Genomic DNA, 12,095 nt, shown 5'->3' with positions numbered 1-12,095 from the left:
AATCTGGATATAGGAGCCCCATTACTAATGGAGTGGCTACTAGAGGAGTCTTGAATTAGATTGGATAACAGGAGTGTCTAATTAACTAATGAATGGTTGTAGAAGGGTTGGAAGATACTTTGTATACAGACGGATGAAAGTCTCTGAGTGTTCAGAAATCCAATTAATATTAGATTAGATAGATAATTGGCTTTTACTTAATGAGGGACACCAAAAGAAAGAATAAGTCTTATTATTGATACATGTGAGTAACATTCTTTTGATACTTCCAAAAGTGTTACTGCGCATTTTGCTTGTGCTTAATGATTTTCGATTTTACTCGAAATCATATAAGAGCTTGTTATAAGCGGATTTATTGAAGTGCTTCATCAACGGTAGCGTGTCACAATTTCCTTTTCTTTTTGACTCTGTGCCAGTAATTCCACTATTATTAGTGAAAAATATATAATATATAATTTATATTAGATGTTAGAATATTAATTCTATTATATATTTTTCTATTCTATTATATATATTCCAATATATATTAGTATTAGAATTTATTTATACATTTTATTAATTTATTTATACATTTTTATTTATAATATATTAGAATATTATATTTATATTATTTATCTATATCTATTTCATTTATTTCATTTGCATTTAATCCCTATTTTACGACCACATATCTTTCTGGCGAAGTAATGAGAAACCTTTCTCCTCTTACATGAATCCAATTTTCATTTCATCAGGGAAAAGCCATCTTTTCTCAACAATGTCTTTGTCATTTGATCCAATAGCCCTTCATTAGATAGGAACAAATTTGATAAATACTAATAACTCTTGGATGGAGGATTAGAACGGAAAAATCCATTAGATAATGAACTATTAGTTCTAAGCCATCTCTGGCGATGAATCAATAATTCGAACTGTTTTTCTTGCGTATTCTTGATAAACCAACGTTTATATATAGATGTAGGAGGATTTGGAAGCGTTTTATCAAAAACGGCACGTTCCCGTAATTTTCAAGAAGTCAAGTTATTTTCGTATTTAAAAAAAAAACTTTATTTGATAATTTAATCACATAAAATATGTTAGTATCATACTTAAACCCAATCCAGTCCACCATAAGCACCTCTAATGGCGTGTTCTAGGACCAACCCATAAAACAAATTTGAAAACCTAACCCCATATCCTATAATGACATGCTTCTTCCGTCTCATGCTGCTCTGTGCCGTTCTTCGTGTTCCCTCAATTTTTTTCATAAGCTCCTTCTCTGATTCTGTTCCATTACATAATTGACTTCTTTTATCTTTATTTTGCCCATTCCATAATACAATTTTGACCAAGGTAATTGCTTTTTTTTTATATACTTTTTCCATCTTCCATCTTTATTTTTCCTTTTTTGGTATATTAAAAAGCTTTGCTTAATCATGTTAAAAAATGGAAAAGAAATCTGAAACAAAAATAAAAAATTGAAGTAATCAAATACCGGTTTAACTGGGTTTTTAACCAGGTTTGACCGGTTATATTACGGTTCAAAGAATTTCCGATCTGATGAGGGTGACCGTACCCATTAGTTCACGGTCCAACCGATGCAACCGACCAGCCGGTCTGGTTTCAAAAACACTGATCAAAAGGGAAAATTCCTGAAGATGTGATGATTTACCTAGTTTGATTTCCATTTACAATTGACATACATGCCATGACCTGCCCATCAAATAATTACATATGAAAAAGAAAAAATAACATATTATTTCTATAACTATCAAGTTGGGAGTCCTAAGGGGCCTCTTGGTTTCAAGATGCTAACTCTTGACTAACCTAAATCAAAGACTGAAATACAAAAGCCATGGAACACTTTTTCATATTTTCACAAACCGAACATCATTCTGACCAAATGCAGTTCCACAGCCGGGGCACTTTCGATGCCGTATCTCTAAATTTCTCTGTATACATGGATTGCAAAATAGGTGATAGCACTTAACAATTACTACCTGCCAAATATGACAAGCCAACACATCCATCAGTCCAATAAGAGGTTGAGGAAATATAAACATACGAGTACATATTATGAGAGAAAAACAGGTCAGCATAACTCTCACCTCTTTTGGCCGGTCAAAACACACACCACATTTGAGAATATTCTTGCAATTTTTAATCTCATCCTGAAGCTTCTGTATTGCAGTCTCTCCAGTTTCAGAACTCAACTCAGCAACCTTGCTATTCAGTTCGCCGAGCTCTTCCTCAAGCTTCTTCCTCTGACTTCTGGGTGTAGAGAAACCACATTTCAACAGAGGACAGATTTAATTTTTGAAGGAAAGCTAAATAATTTAATTTAACAACACGAAGAAAAGGTATGTTCTTGGCAAGGAAACATGTCTAAAGTCCTAAAGGGCAAAAATTATAATCTAAAGTCCTAAGATGAAATGTTCCAGAATAAATGCAGCATAGGCGTAGATTAAAGCATTGTTATTGTAGCAACTGTTGACCATTATAACAGCCTGTCCCTCGACTATCTTTGCAGCTAATTCCAGCACACATTATACTGTGATAGGCAATAAAGAGTAGAGCTATGTAGCTCCAACACTTCATTTCTGTTAAGGTGCCTGTGACTGACACTCATATCCTATACATGGACATAATAACCTCCAAAGATCATCCAAATACATGAAAAAAAAAACTTGCCCATGATGGACGTGCTAATATCCAACATTCACCACCGAGTCCAACATAGGAGAAAAGCAATGCTTTTGGATTCGGATAACATACATATATGATCTTTTATCTTCTAATTCCACCCAAAGACAATACAGCTGAGCAAGAAAAAAACATAGGCCTGGGAAATCCACCATAAACAGAAAAGAAAACTCACTGTTCCTTATCCAACTTCATTTGGAACTCATCCACCTTTCGCTGGAGTTGCTCATAGTCCTTCTCAGAAGATGCTGCAGCAGATTTAAGCCACTTGAACTCCTTCTCAGCATCAGCCAACTCCCACTTCGCAGTTTCAAGGCTAATCATAAAATGTCTATCCTCTTGAGTGAATTTAACAGCATCTGTCAGACAAACTTTTATCTGCAAGGTTTAAATTATAGGTTGATCAAAAAAGCTACAATTTGACAAATAAATAAATACATGTAAATATATTTAGAAGGTAAGTTTTCTGGAACGAGTTTTAGCAGCACACAACTATTTACCTGCTCCTCGCTCTGACCAATCCTCATTTTCACGGACTCAATTGATGAATTGACCTGCTTAAGTTGCCTTGCTAATGCCTGCTTTTCAGAAAGCAAGAAACTATGTGCTTGTTTTGTCTTTACACTCTCAGAGACAAGCTGCATTTAATTCCATCACAATTACAGAAGTTGCCCATGCAGCAACACCATATAATTTTTTCTACTTAACTATCAATATATACAGAAAGCAAGAATAAAGTTGAAATATCATGGTATATAATATGCAATGGACCTTAATATTGTAGTCATCTCTCTCAGTCATCTGCTGCAACAGATGCTGGTTCTGTGTCTGCATATCTTCATAAGCCTGGCCAATGGTCTGGAAAAAATAAAAGAAATCTCTCATCATGCAGACAACAAAGAGTCATAAATGGCGAGAGTAGTACCCAACGAGAGGCAGCTCTAGCAATTCAGTGAATACAGGAGAAAGGTGGCAGGAACCAAAACTGAATAGATACTTCTTCCTCCCTAAGAAGGAATTTCAGACAAACCTCAATTTCAGAAATATATGTCTCTGACTCTCGATCTTTACTTTTAATAGCCTCCGTGAGTTCCAAAACATCCCTGTGATTTATTGTAAGATTAAATAGTTAGATAACACTACTAAATGGAAATTTCAGGAAGCAAAAAGAAACAAATCATGAAAATAAAAACCAGAAACTTATATTAGAGAACTCCAACACCAGTTGCTTGTGCAAGTCACAAATGTTTGACATTAAGGATGAAGTAATAATTTGGATCATACTACCTACGGAGTTCTGTAACTTGTAATAGGTGTTTTACCTCTATAGCAAGCATCAAATGGTTCTAATGTCAAATTTATTAGATGCAACTACTAAGGTTAGGAGGATAAGTTAATTAAACTGTTTTAGCAGTCCTAAAGAGACGTTTGTATGGCATAAGATGCTCTGTAGCAATAAATGAACTAAAATCATAGTTGTAATTCTATATTTTGAGCACGTAAACTCTGGAAATATAAAAATTAGAAGGGATATCCCTTGTATAAAAGTATACCATCCCAACAAGTGTAAAAGGTTTTCACCAAGTTTGGGAAAGAAGGCTACATAATTTTTAAGTGGTTTAATAGGTACTGGCAAATTTTCACAACAAAATAAGTGACTAGTGTTAACTTAGCGCACTAAAAGGCAAGTTAAAATGATATACTCCTACCAAACAAGGTGTAAAAGCTTGACTGGATACAATGGAAGGATGAAGGCATACTTTAGAAATTTGAAAATACACAAGGGCTGATTTTCTACTTAAGCCTTTAAGGCAAAAAAAAAAAAAAACTCAAAAAGGAAGTCACATCACTCATATCATAATAACTCAAATGTTCATCATTCAATTTCAAACTCCTTAGAACCAAAATGACATAAGTCCTTATGACTTACCCCAAACCCCTAAAAAATGCAAAATACCAAATACAAACCGAAAATGCCACTAATTGGCACAAAATAAAAATACAAATTAAAATAACCTGTATGCATTATATACATAGTTAAATTCAAACCCATAAAATACAAATTACAACCCTAGCTAATTTAAGCTCTCAACTAGCATATTTGATCCTCCATCACTCTGCCCTATAGTTGGAGAGAGCTCGACCTTTAATTCCACCAACTCAAAAGAGAAATTTCTAGCAAGACCCATAAATAACAATGTTAAAATCTACTTCATTTGTGACATTCACATCTTCAATAAAGCAACTTGCATCTCATCTTTTAATACACTTCGAATGACAAAGTCAATGGAAGAACTATCATCAATAACAATGAGCTTAATCTCATTATTTAGACAAATACCTTAAATGAAAGACCTTCATTAGGCACAACTAGAACAAAACTCTTCAAGTTTTAGGATAGCCACAAAATGAGTTTTACAAGCAGTAAATTTAGCATCCTCATCAAGTAAATTCTGTTGCAATAACTCAACAGATTCTCACATATCTCATCTCTCAAACCCTCTTCAACAAGATTGTTCTTTAGGGCCTCAAATGCTTACAACATCAACGTGCTTTTAAATAATAGGATTTTCCTTCTCAGGGAAGAACACTCCTGAGAAACGAACTTTGACTAGGATCAAATATTTTCAAAACTGCCCCACTTCATCAGAAGCCTAATGTAATGCAGCTTTTGTTTTGATCGGTTCATAATGCGCCTTATATACTGCATCTTTTATTCCCATTAATTCATAACAAATAAGTTCATTTTTCCCATTTTTGAACTTCTCTTTGCTCATTTTTGAAAACATGCTACTCATCAAACAGATGAATATTTTAGACACATATTTGCTCGCATTCTCAAAGCAATTAATTTAGTTCAACTTAAAATAAATATTTATAACTAACCATGAAAATCTGACCTTTAAAGAATGAAACTGATTTAACTTTATGAATTTTGACTTGATTTCAATACTTAATATCACAATAGCTTGAATATTCATCATCTAAAACCTCCTTTGAACTAAATAACATAGATATTGTAAATAATCCCAAAATCCTAATAAAACACAAAATACCAAATATAATGGCGAGCCTAATACTTGGACAAGAAGTTAATTAATATAAAATAACCTAACAGTCTAAAATATAAAACCTAACAATTGAAAATATCCTAGAGTGTATAAGTTTTTTTCTTGGAGTATATAATTTAAAACTAAACCCTAAAATGTAAAATAAAAAAGCCTAGATATTTAATTCCTCAACTAGCATATCAGCATGCACCATCAGTGTCCTTTCAGTCAAATCATAGCCATGGCAAACCATATAACATATAAAAAGAAACCAAAAACTACAAAAGAACAAACCTCTCAGAAGCATCCAGTTTAGCTCTTAAGTCAGCTATTTCAACTTCGGCAACAGAAAGCCTTTCTTGGCAGGCAGCCTCAGCCTCATTAGCAGCTTTCACTCTCAATTCTAGACTGTGTTCATCCAAAGCATTTTTCAAGATTTCAGCTTGCGAATGAGCTCTATTTTTAGATTCTCTTATTTCCATCACATCTCTGAAATTTAAGTTAAGAACCCAAATTAATTAATAGAAAAAGGAATGTCATATGCAACCAAAAAGTTGAAGCAAGAGAGAGGGAAACATTCCCAAGTTAGATAATAGATTTGGAATAATATGGTGGAGAAGAAAGTATGATTAATTGTTAATGCACAAAATTGAGTACCTAAAACTATATTGAACTTCCCAGCTTGCAATCTAAGAGAACACAACTAGACCACAGAACTTCAAATTCAGAATCACTTCAGCTTCTTACTTTCATATACAAGAATCAAGGTACCGCAAATTTTAATGCACTGACAAGCTAAACAATTACGTAAACAGGTAATGTAAAATATTTTACCATTTCCGGATCAATTTCTGAATTAACTTAAAATTCTGAAGTTTCAGCTTAGCAAGAGGTAACCATATAACTCGAGACACCACTAGAAGTCGCACACAGACCTGTTCCTTTAATAGCAATTTAGCACTTATTTGCTTCTAAATTTCAAGAGAATTAATTATAGGTTTATTTCACTTCAAGCAGACATAACAGGAAATGCACAATTTAAGACGATTTACATAAATCCAGATGAAGATTTAACCAAATATCCACTGCTTGCATGGCATAGAACTAAAAAGGATTACTCTCCTTTATTGCATTTACACTTTCTTTTTGTGTGTGTGTGTCAATAAAGTCTCAAACTAGCATACCTATTATCATAGCCTTCTTGGCCATACATGTCCAAGAAGATCTGCAATTCCAACTTTTCCTTCTGCAATTTCTCAATCTGCATTAATCAAATGTTATTCAGTAATGAACGTCAATTCAAGTCATATGCATCAGATTTCTGAAGATGGCAATATGAATAGTTTTGACTATAAGTGCACACAATATGGAGCAAGAGCAGAAAACTTTGGAAAAAAGAAAAAGTATTATTTCAGTAGTCATCGAAAACAAAGGAACACTTGAGGATAACAAGGAAAGGTCGCTGGAATTTCCATCAAAGCAGGGATTGCAGCCCCAGCGCCTGCATTTCACCTTCCCCCAATATTGTAATGGACAAAAAGAAGAGAAAAGTAACCTGAATTAACCAAAAAGACAAGACATACCATATCATTGAGAGATTTGATTTCTGCAATCTGCTCAGCACACTCTTCTGCCAAGCGCTTTTGTAGATTTGTCTATCAGAAAATTTTAGACAAAAGCACACTGGTTAGAGATTGAACAGATCGAGTTACCAGCAAACTCAAATTTGACAATTAGAACACAAAAAGTGTCAAAACATTCAACATTCTTACTACAATTTTTCTTTATTTTATAGATTAAATTTAAGAAATATAAATCCACGTTATCCAAAACCACAATTTTCTACAAGTCACATGCTAAATAATCAAATGAAACACTAATAAAACAGGTACATGACTCAGTACAAGTCATTGAAAGAACAAAAATCAACATGGCTGTCCACAAACACAAAATTCTGAAGTTCCAAAATGATATTCTATTAGACAATCAAGTTCCACCGCTTGGTACAAAAGTAACCCATCACACTACTCTCAAAGCTTTCGCAGGTAAATATAGTTGAAATAATATAAAAACAACTATTTAAGGACTTTTCATCCATATCAGCTACTTTCAAATTTTATTCCCCAAAGGGAACTAAAGACAGGATAAATACCTTATCGCTTAACAAAGCTTTTAGTGCTTGGGCTTCTTCATGCAAGGAAATGGCTTCGTGAGCAGTCTCCTTCCAGCGATTCAACTGAGCTTCCATCATTCCCATTTCCTTGGACAGAGCTGATGCCATAACACGAATTTCTGCTTTAATATCATTTCTTCCTGGGGAGAAAAACAGCATTTGTGTAAGACAAAAGATCCAGGATTTTCCACCTTAAACTTATAATTTACTATTTTACCTGCATCTTGAATAGCTTCTTCCATTTTAATCTCAAGGTCATTTCTTTCTATGATACACTTCTGGAGCTGCAGCTCCAGCTCTTCAACTCTAGAATCAGCATTATTAATTGTATTCCTAACAGCATCTGCTGTCTCAGCTTTCATATTTAGTTCCTTCTCCCTCCTCATGACAAGAAACCTATCAGTCTGAAATTATACTTTCAAAACAGACCAAAAAGTACTCAAGCAACCAAAGCATGTGAAAAAGTATATCAAGCAACTTAACCTGCAAGGAATCTGTAAGCGCTTTGTATTGTTCCATTTCAGCATTCCAATGCTGGAGCTGATCATTTAACAAAGTGTACATCCGAGAGGATTGTATGAATTTGTCATCCTTCAGTTCATTCTATGAGAGTAAAATTTTGCAAGTTAAATTATTAGAATATGTAGCTTTATTGAAAAGGGTACTTCAACTGAAAGAAAAATCAACTTTCGAAGATCAATAATCCAAGCAAACCTGAAGATCCTTCAGTTGTTTTGAATAGATTAGGTTCTCTTCCTGTGTATCTTGAAGTTCAGAAAGTCGATCTCCTGCCACTATCTGCAACACTTGTTTAGTAACATATCATATAAGATTAGTCACCAAAAGAGGGAGAGAGGTTGAGAAAAACGCAGTTACGTAAATCAATACCTTTGTCTCCTCAATCAAATCCTTTATCTCCCGCAAGCCCATTGTCTTATCTCCAGGCTTTTCTGGTGACAAGCTTCCATTTGCTAGAACTGGAGTTGATGCATGCATCCCAGATGCTATATTCTTCTGCATTTTCAGATCAACTAGTTTTCTTCTGCTTTCTTCAAGTTCAGCCATGATTTCCTCCAGCTCACCTTCCAGAATAAATAAACTACAGCTTTAACGTACAATCATGATAAGACAAAAAAGAGAAAATCTAGGCAATGGCTAACAAACAACCAGATTGCTAATCAGTTGGTACTAAACATGCTACTGAGAATTGCATTTATAAATGTTAGGAAGTTATTGCAAGCATAAAAGAACTAGCAGAGACCTTGAAGACGTTTAACATCAGATTGATCGGTTGCATGGCTGCTTATATATGTTTGAATCCCATCAGCATACTCTTTATGCTTCAAATGTAGAGTGTCAATCACCTCACGCAAATTTTTGGCCTCTTCTTTCATCATGTCATAAATCTTAGAAAGCTGTATTATAGTGTCTGCAAGCGATATATAATAATCAACGTAAAACTGCAGATAGAAGTACTAGCTAATGAAGAAATTGCCGAAAATTTCATGAAAAACACAAGAAATGACAAATTACTAAGCAACTGAAAAGAAGAAATCATCTAACCTTCAACAGATAATTTCCCATGCAAAGAAAGAGCCATGCTCTCAGTTTTCATCCTCTCAGCAGATATGGTATCCTCCAGAGATTTTATCAACTCGCTAGTGGATGAATGGCGTGAAAATAAGACTTGTTCAACATAATTTGCAATGCCATCTTTGTCATTTCTATCAATAAAATCTGTTTCTAGAAGCCTACAAAGAAACATCTCCTCCACAGGGCACGATGGAATAGAACCTAAAGAGGGCAAGTTAAAGTATTGTAAATTTGAGAGAACTTACACTTTGACTTTTTACTATTAAAAGACACAGCACTACCTCTCCCAACTCCAAAAACACACAAAAGTAAATTTGTTCAACAAAAAATTAGTCTGATCTGAACCTCGAGAATTGTCAGCTTCGTCCAAGATTCGTAAAGCATTATGGCCTCCTCCAGCTCGTATTCCAAGCAGGACCAAGTCATCAACCAACTATAAAGTAGAGTAACAAAAAAGAATTATAAAAAAATCATAATGATCAAAACAGATGGAAGTAAAAGAGTGCCATAAAAAAAACCTGATTCCAGAGTTGGTTCACAGTTATCAACATATCATCATAAGAGGCTTGCTTGTCTTTTAATTCTTTAATTTTGGTTTCAAGATCATGCAACTCATGTTTCTGAATATCTAACTGCTGGACAAGTTTTTGATTCTGGTACTGGAGAACTGCCGCGTCAACCTGGATAAAAAAAAATCCATCTATATCAAACCAAATGCATGAGAGAATTAAAAACACAAATTTGTAAACATGCAGGGAAAAAAATGAAAAACGTATTTTATCAATTTTAAATTTACTTGACATGTGCACCAACCTTACACGTTGGGGTGTATGCAGAAATATCATAGTGATAATAAGATGGCACTCTGAAAAATCAAATCATGGATAAAAAGTGAAAGGCAAATTCAATCAGATGGCAGGGGACAATATATCTCCACTCATTTTTAGGTATGCCTGATATTGAATTAGGTTATGCTCAGGGCTTAGCTTATCAACTCAACAAAATGTGCAAACTGGTGGATTTATGGTGCCCATGCATATAATCAGATGCCTAAAACTGATTCATGACAAGTCTAGGAATGGTTTGAATCAGATAAGAGACCAGAATATAACTAGAAGTTAAGGGAAAATTTCAATTTCTAAGATAGATGCAAATAGGCAACTCAAATAATTTGAGACGATGAAAAAGACATCACATTTCATTAATTTACAATATTTCCATTTGACATATACAGCATTGATGCAGCAAACCTACTCGGTTAGTGCAAAGTACTTCAACTATTCACATTATCAGCTCAATTTAATAATAATTGGAGTTACATAACCCTAGCAGATAAATTAAGTGAAAAAAGAATTTTTTTTTTTTTTAAAACCCTTAATTTTGGTGTGTCACCCTAAATCCGCAAATCTAAACAAACAATAGCATATCAGTGATATACTGATTATGGGTAAATCGCTAAGAGAAGGAGCTTGTTTTCCTTTTTCCCCGTATAGACCCAATCGAGTTTCACAGCAAACTACTTACCCACCATTAACAATAAATTAAATCAAAATTAATCCACAACAAGTAATAAACAAATTCCCCTTCTCTTCCTATACTGTCTCGACGGCAGAGAGAAAGCATTTGAAATTAAAACTTTCCATGAATAACCCAGAGACCATGAAGAAATTGAATACAACTGAGCATCCAAGAAGAAAACTAATAGCAGGAAAAAATTTAGATCAACTTTCCATTTTGTGAACGGTCGAAAGTAATGTCCCAAGATTCAATATTTCAGTTTTACCATTTTATTCTTCCTGGCTACAGGACAAAACAAAATGTATTCCAGAGCAATTTTGATTTGAGGAGAAATTATAGCTCAAAAAGAAAGTGAATAAAATCATGCAAAGCCATTAATTTGATCAAGAAATTAAAGAAGAATACAAAATATTAAAAAAAAAAAAGAAGAGTGTGAGAGAGAGATTACAGATTTGGTGTGGTTGGGAGAAGTGGAGGAATTACGGGCCATGGCGGGAGAATCCAAGTGAGGCCTCTTCTTCTCTGGTTCTTCAGATTCAAAGCTTTCCATTTACTGCAGTTAGGATTGCGATTTACACCCCCTCCCCTCTCTTTTACCCTTGATTACTCTTTCGTCACACCATCAAATCCCAATCATCATGCGTTCCCAAAACCCTAACTGGAAACCCTAACTCACAAACTCTACTCGTTCCGAGAATGATAGATTCCAGTAATTTGCTTTCTACGGAGTCGTATATTGAGAAGAAAGCAGAAGAAAGATGCATCACCCGTTAAAACGGTGCCGTTTATCCTTTTAGCTTTGTTGCCCTTCAACTAACACTCTCCAAATAGTTGGTTGAACCAAATTAGACCGGCCGATCAGACCGGTTGAATCAATAAGTGGTCAATGTATTAGTTTGGAGAGATATTGATCGGTTGAGGGGTGAATTAATATGATCTAATTAAATTGGTTTAACCGGTTTCATTAGGTTTTTTTTTTATAAATTTTTCAATAATTTATTTAGTAGGATCAGTGGCTTTAACCATTCAATCATGATTTTGAGAACTTTTTCATAGTTTATATTAGGTTTAAATTAGTT

At 34.2% G+C, this 12,095-nt stretch overlaps 1 protein-coding gene across 5 annotated transcripts; it reads right to left on the bottom strand.

Moving 5' to 3' along the window:
* Positions 1–1,457: 1,457 nt before the first annotated feature.
* Positions 1,458–11,761, bottom strand: LOC105790872 (E3 ubiquitin-protein ligase BRE1-like 2). 5 transcript variants are annotated; one of them, XM_052634701.1, is made up of 19 exons: positions 11,465–11,761; positions 10,312–10,363; positions 10,017–10,178; positions 9,844–9,931; positions 9,469–9,699; positions 9,167–9,334; positions 8,794–8,987; positions 8,620–8,703; positions 8,389–8,508; positions 8,123–8,309; positions 7,885–8,045; positions 7,316–7,387; positions 6,917–6,993; positions 6,027–6,221; positions 3,713–3,785; positions 3,454–3,540; positions 3,183–3,320; positions 2,858–3,060; positions 1,458–2,250 (listed from the first exon to the last, which is right to left on the bottom strand). In XM_052634701.1, the coding sequence occupies exons 3-19, from the start codon at positions 10,047–10,049 to the stop codon at positions 1,848–1,850; spliced, it is 2,514 nt and encodes an 837-aa protein (XP_052490661.1). In that variant the 5' UTR covers positions 10,050–10,178; positions 10,312–10,363; positions 11,465–11,761; the 3' UTR covers positions 1,458–1,847. The 5 variants fall into 5 exon arrangements, with proteins under 5 accessions (XP_052490661.1, XP_012474117.1, XP_012474116.1 ...); XM_012618663.2 differs by lacking the exon at positions 10,312–10,363 and having other exon boundaries at positions 1,458–1,979; positions 2,088–2,247; positions 11,465–11,760; XM_012618662.2 differs by lacking the exon at positions 10,312–10,363 and having other exon boundaries at positions 1,458–1,979; positions 2,088–2,250; positions 11,465–11,758.
* Between the last annotated feature and the right edge of the window lie 334 nt (positions 11,762–12,095).

Source organism: Gossypium raimondii, chromosome 8 (genome assembly GCF_025698545.1).
Source record: "Gossypium raimondii isolate GPD5lz chromosome 8, ASM2569854v1, whole genome shotgun sequence".
In the NCBI taxonomy this organism is placed as follows: Eukaryota; Viridiplantae; Streptophyta; class Magnoliopsida; order Malvales; family Malvaceae; genus Gossypium; species Gossypium raimondii.
Note: the sequence above shows the minus strand (reverse complement) of the source record. Positions and strands in the feature narration are given on the sequence as shown.